Genomic DNA, 9,501 nt, shown 5'->3' on the forward strand with positions numbered 1-9,501 from the left:
CTGAGAGTAAGGAGTTATTTTCATTCCCTTTGTAATGCTTTGAATAATCAGAGGATGAGGTTGAGCTCTTGGGGACTGCTCTGCCCTCGATAAGGAAATCCCCAAAGGAGCCCTCCATGAGCACTCATAGCTCCTCCACTGCCACCTCCTCCTCCTCCTCCTCTTCCCTTCTTCCTGCCATGAAAGCCGTCGCCTGGCTGCCGTTGCGGCATCTCTGGGCGCGGTGAGCCGGGGCTTTGATACCTGTGCTGAGGCGGGTAAAGACGTCGCGAGGCTCCGCAGAGAGCGGAGTGAGCGGGCGGGCGAGCGAGCACATCAGGGACGCGGGGCGCGGGATCGCTGCTGCAGCTCTCTGCTCCTCCGCCATTTGATCACGGAGTTGACGAAAGTGGAACGCTTGGGTCGGGCTTTTCCGTGTCACTCGCTGTTTTGAATCGGGTGTCCTGAGTTCGAGGCGATGTTCTCCGGCTCGGCTCATCTCAGAGTCTTCATTAAAAGTTACACGTAGCCGTTTCACCTGGTAACTTTTGTCAGGTTCCTTAAAATAATATATATATATATATTTAGGCACGGAAGGAAATTCTCACCTTGCATTTCTCTCTGGCAGTCTTGCAGTGGAGCTCTAATGCCATTGAGGCACTGTTATCGTCTCCGATCTGAAATGCCATACAGGGATCAAAGGAACGCAGTGATGAGGTAGAGAATACATATACATGAGCCAGCTCCAGCCTCGGGGGGGGTAACAGCGCGTCTTGTGTTATTGGCAATTCAAACGCAAAACTGATTGTCTTATGAGCAGTCAACAAGAAACATTTACATTGCTATGGCTGCTGCTCGTTGGCAATATTGGCAGAGCAGTTTCATCTAATGTCAGTTGGACGGATGATGTGGATGGGACTCATCAGTCATCAGGTTTTATTAGGTTGGCTTTGCGTCTGATTCTGTGTGAAACAGGCTGACGGGTCATGCCACACTGTCCCGTGCTCTCCCAGGCTCTGTCCGAGGAGGAGAGTAATCCCAACTGATGTGCAGGGCAGCAAATTAACTGACATTATTCGCCAAACCGTCCCAAATTAAAGCAATTGGTCTAGTTTCTCCATAAAAAAAAATTAAAAAACATGCCTTCCCTGTACTTGGGGTCATGCCAGTCCAGCACATTGATGGGATTAGGAAACTGCCCTTTCATTTTGGACAGGAGTAGCTGATCTGTAACAAAGTGTGTGTGTGTGTCGGGTGGGTGTGTGGGTGGTGGTGATAGGAAGTGGGAAACAAAACAAAACCCTGCCATGGAAATCAGAATTCCCTCTGATCCTCTTCCCTCACCCCTCCCTCGCGTCCACTTTGGCATTGCCCAGTGGCACTTCAGTGGTGCTGTGCTCATTGCCTTGTTAGCTCTCGTTAGACGGCCTAGCTCCCCGTCAGGGCTGCACGCAGAGGAAGATGTTTCTCTTAATGTTTGTTTTTCGGTGCCCGAGCCGCGGGAGCCTCGCCGGTGGCACCGGAATTGATCGGCGGGGTGGCGCGCACTAAAGCGCACCCCTGTGAGCTTCCCTCCCCTTCCTCGGCTCTGACCTTGGGGGCGCACAGCCACCATTTCTCAGCAGGGGGCAGTAGCACATAATGATAGCACCGAGAGGTGGGGGTGGAGGGAAGGCGGGCTGGGTAGCAGCAACAACACTTAAACACAACATTACCACCTGTTCCCCCCACAGCCTGAGACCAAGGAGGGGAGACACAATTTTGGTGTGCCCAGTTGTGGTCATTGATTGACTGGCGTTTATATCCACTCTCTCGCTCCGAGTGTCCCCGTTGCTGCAGTGCTTGCGGCTGTGGACTCCACACCGAACTGAAAATGTCTCCCAACGGTTTCTGAGCTTTTGGGTCTTCCAACCCCCGTGAACCTTTTTTATAATATGGATGTCAGAATTTGGGTAGATTAAATTCAGTGGTGGTGCTGCGTTTTGTTTTTATTGACTGACTGTTGTTGGTTCCATGGTGCGTTGAGAAGCAAATGTGGTCAAATAATGAGTTCGGAGGCACAGGAAAGTTAATGTTATCCTCTGGGAAAGGTGAACAGGTGTCTTTGTTTTCCAAGTGCGCAGATGCACGCTTAGGTGGATCCCCCCCCCCCCCCCCTTTTTAAGCCTTGCTTGCCTGCCCATGGTGGCTTTGTTGTGTGTTGTTTGTTTGTTTTGTCCATGTGTCTCTCTTCATTGGTCTTGAGTAGATGTTCAAAGTGAATAACGAACTAAAGGCAAACAAAACTCAATGTTTAAGAGAACTTAGGCCACTTTTGTACAGGTCTGCAGAACAGTTAGATGCATCATAATGATTCATGCTTGCTTTGTAGTGCCTGAAATATATGTGAATTACAATTGTTCATCAAACAGTGTTTAGTTCTGTCAATGACAGTCTAAAATGTAGGTATTTTTCTTTCAACTGTCGTATTTTTCTGGGCCTTTTATTGTTAACATTCTTGATCGATCTAGCAGCCACACAGACTTTTCTGTCCTATTGTTTTTCGCTCGCTTTTTTGTGGCTGAGGGTGATGGCGCAAAATGAATTTCACTCTTATTTCATTCTTATTTACTTTTGCAATACTTTTTGCCCATCCCCAACCATTCACCTACGCTCGACACTCTTGCATGCACACAAACACACACACACCCTACAAACAAAAGAATAAGCAGACTTTTCGGTGGAAGCTAGGAGAGAGGGGGAGAAAAGGGGGCCTCTTTTAGTGCAGTTATGGTACATTTGCGATTCTAGTTGTGTGTAAATATTAGAAAACAGCAGGTTCTCACATTGGTGGAGCCGAGGCGTAGCAGAGAGGCTAGGACGCACGCTCTTATCGGTATTGTATTCACACTACACCGTCCTCCCGCTGTTTCTAATCTGCCGCTGCCGCTGAGACAAAAACTGGACAGGCATTTATGGTCCCAGCAGGGGTGTGCTTGACAAGAGAATGTTAAACACTCCACTACCTGCAATTTTCAAAGGCGATACCAGACATGATAAAATGTAGATACACGTTTAATTTCTTCCCCCCCCCCCCCCCCCTCCTTTTTTTAGGGTTTTGGGGGGGGCAGGAAAATAAGCAGCGTTTTTTCTTTTTCTTTGGGGACGCTGCCTGTGGCACTGGCTCGCTCTCTCTGTGTGTGTGTGTGTGTGTGTGTGCGTGTGCGTGTGTGTGTGTGTGTAAGTGTGTAACTTGAGGAATGGCTGAGGAAGGCTGTCTGCGTAAAGCCTCATGTCCTGCGGGCGTGAGGCTTCTCCAAGACGAAAGTGCCAAAACTCTGTCCGTGGGCCAAATTGAAGGGCTTTAATTCGATTTAGCCTTGGCAGGAGCAGCGAGTGGACGTAGTGGTCATCAAAAAGACATGTTCATCAGTGCTAGACGAGATCTGGTACTCCCAGCTCTCTGTAGTGAACATCTCAACCCGCCAACCCCCTGCACCCCCAACCCCCTACTCCACCCCTACACCCCAACTCATTCTAGATCCTTCCCATCCTTCCACTCAGTCTCCTCAATGCATATGACCCGCCACCCCCCCTGCCCCCTCCCCAATAACCCTCTCCATTTTTCGGACAAGTGAAGACTGCCAAACATAGCCAGTGTAACTGTTGACGACGCCACAGAGGCGGTGGCACTAGAGGGCGTGTTAATTAATGTGACACGGACACGTATCTTGTGCACAGTGCACACGCTTGAAGATCTGCGCTGAAGCGTCGGGTTGGGTATTCTAATGAAGGGGGGCGGGGGGGGGGGGTCCTAAAGAGGATGTTCAAACGTGTGTCACGCCCCGTTACCACTCCATCATTGTCTTTTTTACGCAATATCAAAACCACGCTGGCTGCTAAACGCTCGACTCGGATGCGCAATATCAAAACCACGCTGGCTGCTAAACGCTCGACTCGGATGCGCAGTGTGCGACGAGTCTTAAATTAGGTCACGCTGTCTAATGGACTTCACGGTGGGTGCACCATTAAGACAAAACAAACACGGAGAGCGATTTATCAGCCGATTTACAAGGTAGCGAGTAACGTTTTTATTAACGGGGCACCCATTACGCTCTTGATGGAGTGCCTTTAATGGTGCAGCGATGCCCTTTACTGTCTGGCCTCTTCGGCGAGAATAACCAGCCCTATCTCGAGTCCTCTTCTCCTGCTCTGTCATCTCGGGGCAACTTCCACGCTCCTGTACCATGTGTCCCCAGCAACGGGGGGGGGGGGGGGGGGGGTGGGGACGACACAGAACTCTTTGTTGCTCTGGCTGCCTAAAAGCCAGGACAGCGTCTGGCCGGCTCGCTCCCCTGCAGCAGTGGGCCGTTAGACTAGCGGTGGGGCCTGCCATAGCTTGGGGCAGCAGGCCAGTTGGGAGTTGTGCTCGTTCACTGAACACGCCGGCCAGCAGCAAGCCCAAGGCAATGTCCCGAACGTGGGCCGCAGAACAATGTCACGGTGGGCTTCTGGTGGGCTGCTACATTACTGTGGTCAGCCTCGGTAAGGTCTTAGGGGACAGGATGCCAGGGCTTCCTGCTTTCTGTTTAAGGGCTCTGCGTGAGACTACTTTTACATGTGCATTTGGCCAACCTGTGAAAAAAAACACCTCAATGAGTAACATTGCAGTGGTAAAACCAACATTACTTAACAGGACAACTTAACAGTTATTTTCATTCATTTTGAGTTTTGGTAATTGTAATATCTAATGAACTGTGATTGTTAGAGACTCACAATATCTCTTTGACTTTATTAACATCATATTTGCCAATTTTACCCCTTCACACAAACAAAATGAAATAAGCTTTCACTGGTTCTGGAATGTAAAAATCTGAAAATCAACTCTCAGGGGTTTGATAGGGCATAAACATTTGATAGGTTCCTTTCACACTGGGTCAGTTTAACTGGAACGTATCCAAGTGCGATTACTCCCCCCTAGCCTTGACCTAGCTGGTCTCCATACATATTTGTTTGCGGATCCGGGTCCGTTTATGTCAAACACTAGCTTCTTTTTACCAATATTGCTTGGCAACGTCACAAAAACGCCAGTTTATTTCCTGGCAGCATTCGGACACCGAACCATCGGTCCAAACGAACTCGTGTCCAGTGTGAATGTGCCCTTCGTTTTTGTCTGTTTAGTGTGGGCCGTTTGTGGAGTAGAGCTTAGGGGGACACTGATGACTAGTCTTGGTGTGCTTCTGAAGACCTGAAATGGCCCCCAAATATTCTCAGAAAATGGAGACCAGGGAAAAGAAGTAGTCATCTACAGTGTGCCTCTGTCTTCATTTTAGAACATATGTATTGCATATTTTGACTTAAAAATGAACAGCATATGTTTGGATCAAGCTGAAAAGGACGCAATAACCAAGTGTGTACTACTTTGTATTAATTCAAAGAAACATTGTATTGCTTATTATGAGTTCAAACTGAATAGTACATTATTAGAAGAGGGAAAACAAGAGAGCCTTGGATCTCAATAACCAAGAGTGCTGATGTAAATCTGCGCAGTGCCATTTCTCAGCCGTTAGTGGCCCGGGAGCATTTTCTCAGGACATTGCCGTCATCTGTCGGTTTCCCCCACAGCAGTATGCTCCTCAAACGGCTCTGCGGAGCCCTTTGTGCTGTGTGTGAGTCTGGCTACGGGGAGGCAAAATTAGCCACCAGGTCCCTGGATCAGGTTTCATAGGCAGCCACCCCCCCCCCCCACACACACACACACACACACACGCGCTCTCTCTCACACACACCCCACTTCTAAAAAAATAAATAAATAAAGGGATACCCAACCTTTGCGGCCCCTCTGCCCTCTCCCACCATTCTGTTACCCTTCTCCTACCCCCGGCTCCAGTCACCAGATTGGCTTCCGCTGGAATGGGAGAGGATGTGGCTGCCCCTCCATCTGTCAAAGCGGGGATCAAATAATAGGATTTTCTGTCCTGGAATTGAAGATAATTGCAGTCTCCATTCCGCTCCCTAACCGTATGATATTAACCTCGTGCTCCTGGACACCCAGAGGGCCAGGGCTGGGCCCAGATGGCTGTGTGTTTTGATATCCGATCCAGGCATCGCCGGGGTCAAGTTGAAGTTCAAGTCCAAAGGACTCCCGGCCCTCTCAGCGGAAATAATAGGGTGTCATTCAAACGAGGGCATCCTGAACTTAGCTGGGAGTCTATGGGAAAGGCAAAGCAGGGCAGGAGGGCGACGGGCAAAACATTAATAAATAAATAAAACTGCGGTAACATACAGAAGGTGGTCCAGTTCGGGAGATGGTGACCTCTTTATAAACACTGGCCGCAGCATATAAAGAGGTCGAGGTGAAAGGGAGGATGTTGCGGAACCTTAAGACAGGACCAGGATCATAGATGGACACCGTAGCATGGGTTAAAATATACAGGCAGCACAATGGGCCAGGATCATAGATGGACACCGTGGCATGGGTTAAAATATACAGGCAGCACAATTCAATTTGCCTGGTTGACTCTGTTCATCACATTCCTCTTCACACTTTGGTTCATCCAACATACAGTACCTATGTTTTTTTACGAAGCAATCTCAGTTCCATAGACACTGACTGTCTCACTGTATTAATAACTAACAAATAAGTAATCCCTGAGAAGGAGGGCTCAAAAGTAGCTCTGTCTGACTTAGCCTGGGCCTTGATAAGGCTCAGAAATCAAATCAAACGTCAAAATCAAACACTAACACATTAAATTCACTCAAATCAAACACTGAGGCTGATCTATCCATTGTTGTGGCTCTAACAGTCTCCAAAGACCTTGGTATCAAGTTTTTGCGTGTTGTCTGTCAATCAAGTATACAATCAATTACTTTGCCTACACTGTAAAGACCTGTCTGAGAGTGTTGCAAAACAGACTTTAATATCGGCCTCTAAGCAGTTAAATATACATTGAAATCATCACTTCCCATATAACTGACAGCTGCATTGATATTTCAGTTACGGCAGTAATATGGCAACACAATAAATAATTATGTGCACAAAGATACAATGATTGATACCTGAATCATTTGGCTTGCATCAACATTAGCTCCTCTTGGTGTCACCGCATGCAAAGTTGCCGCCTGCAGAGGTACTGTATGCATATTTTCTCAGCCAAGTATCTTCATAAATACTTTTTCCTACATAGAAAACTGCTCAACATGTGTGTGTACACTTGATACATGTGCCGTGGCCTATAGTGTGGGTATTACAATAAGGTTTTAATGTGGTTTTACATAACATGATATGCTGTCTCTCGCCAGTGGATTCATCTTCTTTTTTGCTCTTGTGTGCGTGTGTGTGTGTGTGACCATACCCTGGTTACTGTGCCCTTGGTAACGCGCAACAGTAGACGTCATATCGCTCCATACCGAGCCAGTTACACCATAAACACATGCATGTGGTGGGTGTGAGAGCCAGAATATCCTCCGCTACCTCCCCAGTAAATGCTACAATATGACAGTCCCTTTTTTTCTCAGAATGTTCAAAAAGCAGAACAGACATATAGCCTCAGGAAATATACAATACTGTCTCATCAGATTCCCATTGATTCTAATGGCCCATGTTGTCTTGTGTATGTTGTGTAGTATTTATGTCTGTTTTCCAACGTTACTCTTACACCAAAGGGCCTAGGGATTCATTTATTCACAACAAGAAAAAGACAGTCACACTTAAACTCTTCCTGCTCTAGACTTTGACAATATCCCTATGATGCTTCCTCAACGCCTACACCCTCCGCCCCTTCCCTAGCCCCATGCTCTGCCAAGCCTAGCTGCGAGTTATTGTAATTTAGCGATGATTTGTCACTGTCAGCCCCTGCGAGGTTCCTCTTTCCAACCCAAGACACTTCTGTGGCGCTCTGGATTGGAGGGGACACCACAGAGAGCGTCACTCTAGCCGAGGCTTCATTAATAAGGGTTAAATCTGGCTAATTGTAATCCAATTAATAACAGACACAATGATCTACTGCCTGCTTGTTATTTGAGGACCTTTCTGAAAAGCGTTTTTTATTTTTTATTATTCTTTTGGAAGGGTGTCCAACCCCCACCCCACCCCACCCCACCCGACTCGGCTTCCTTGTTTTCCCACCCTTTAGCCACCCAGCCCTCCACAAAGGGCTTCTCAGTCTTTGTTCACTTAATAAGCCCAAAGCCCAATATGCAGAGCTGACCATTAATTCATCTGGGGAAATCTGTCCGTGGGCCAGTAACAGCTTCCCGAGCCGCTGTCGTCCCAACGTCATATTTAACTGGGAGGCACTGGCTGCGCTATGGTGCCAAATATAGCTCTGCCTCTCCACTGGGGAGTTAACAAGTCAGTTAGCGTCCCTGAGTCCACAACACCCATCACTCTGCATTCTCTCTGATGACCTTGCTGATCTAACAATTCTTAACGTCGCAATTTAATCCTGAGGATCGCCATCGCCGGACATTTATTCACAATGATCTATGCCACGGAGCAGGAGAGTAAAGGGAGGAAAGTGAACCTATTTGTGTTTATGGCTTTTGGGGGGGGTGTGTGGATGGAGGGATGAGGGGTGGGGAGGGGTAGAGAGATAAATGGCCTGGCTTTTTTATTTCGTTTTAATGAAGAAGGGATTGAGGGACTCTGCCTGTCCCTCTGGCACTCATGAGATTTCCCCCCCCCCCTCCGAAGGAAACCACACCGGCCGTCCTCGGCGCTCCGCGTTTGTTTATGACCTAGATGCTGCTCTCGCAAAAGGACATCAAGCTTTGTTTGTGTACGAGTGTACGGTCTTAATGCCCCCGCGTTTGCACCGCTGGTGCTGTTGTGCTTAAGCCACCAGACCACATGGACACAACCAGGCAAACAGAGGGAGAGAGAGAGAGGGGTCTAAATGATCAATGTCCCCAGGTATCGAGCGTCTCTTGGCTACTTGGCTAAACGATGGACCCGTTGAGACACTCCCAGAGCTCGGCTCTACCTTAACAACCCACGCCACCCCTCCACACCACACCCCCCCGCCCCCCTGCCGCAGGCCTCGAAACAACATTAGTTTTGCCACCTTATGCTCTCCATGTGAGCTCCCCCCTATCTTTCAGCATTAATTGGATACTCAGCCTCCAATTAAGTTCTTGGCCCAAAAGGCGTCCGTGGAAAAACAAGACAGTCCCCCCCCCCCCCCCCCCCCCCCCTTTCAGTGGGACTTCATTAAGGGGTTTGTGCTGCCATGTCTCCTGGGAGAAAAGGACACAGGTCCAAAACATGCACAACACACACGAACACACGCACACACACATATACACTATTCTCACACTCACTCACTTATGCACAAGTACAAGCACAATAACCCAGGGCATAAACCAAGTGCTAGCAATGGGAGAGTACAAGGAAAAAGCGAGGGGGAAAAGTTAATTACACACAGCGAGTGTTTTTCTACAGTCCTATAAAATATTTGGAATTAATTAGCAGAATCAATATGCATTTCAAATGATATGTTCACACGCAGAGCTGTGTGCAGGCTGGCTAGCAGTGTATTATTC

At 48.2% G+C, this 9,501-nt stretch overlaps 1 protein-coding gene across 1 annotated transcript in view; it reads right to left on the reverse strand.

Moving 5' to 3' along the window:
* Positions 1 to 1,449: 1,449 nt before the first annotated feature.
* The window catches only part of LOC143139502 (protein phosphatase 1 regulatory subunit 37-like), a 27,127-nt gene continuing 19,075 nt past the window's right edge, over positions 1,450 to 9,501 (reverse strand). Inside the window, exon 10 of the mRNA XM_076300089.1 lies at positions 1,450 to 1,713. Within this exon, the coding sequence (XP_076156204.1) occupies positions 1,450 to 1,713 (264 nt within the window). The remainder of the gene's footprint in view (positions 1,714 to 9,501) is intronic.

The sequence above is a fragment of the Alosa pseudoharengus genome, unplaced genomic scaffold (assembly GCF_046254945.1).
Source record: "Alosa pseudoharengus isolate Yale_2024_CS ecotype anadromous, Long Island Sound unplaced genomic scaffold, YU_APseudo_1.1 YU_APseudo_1.1_scf_22, whole genome shotgun sequence".
In the NCBI taxonomy this organism is placed as follows: domain Eukaryota; kingdom Metazoa; phylum Chordata; class Actinopteri; order Clupeiformes; family Clupeidae; genus Alosa; species Alosa pseudoharengus.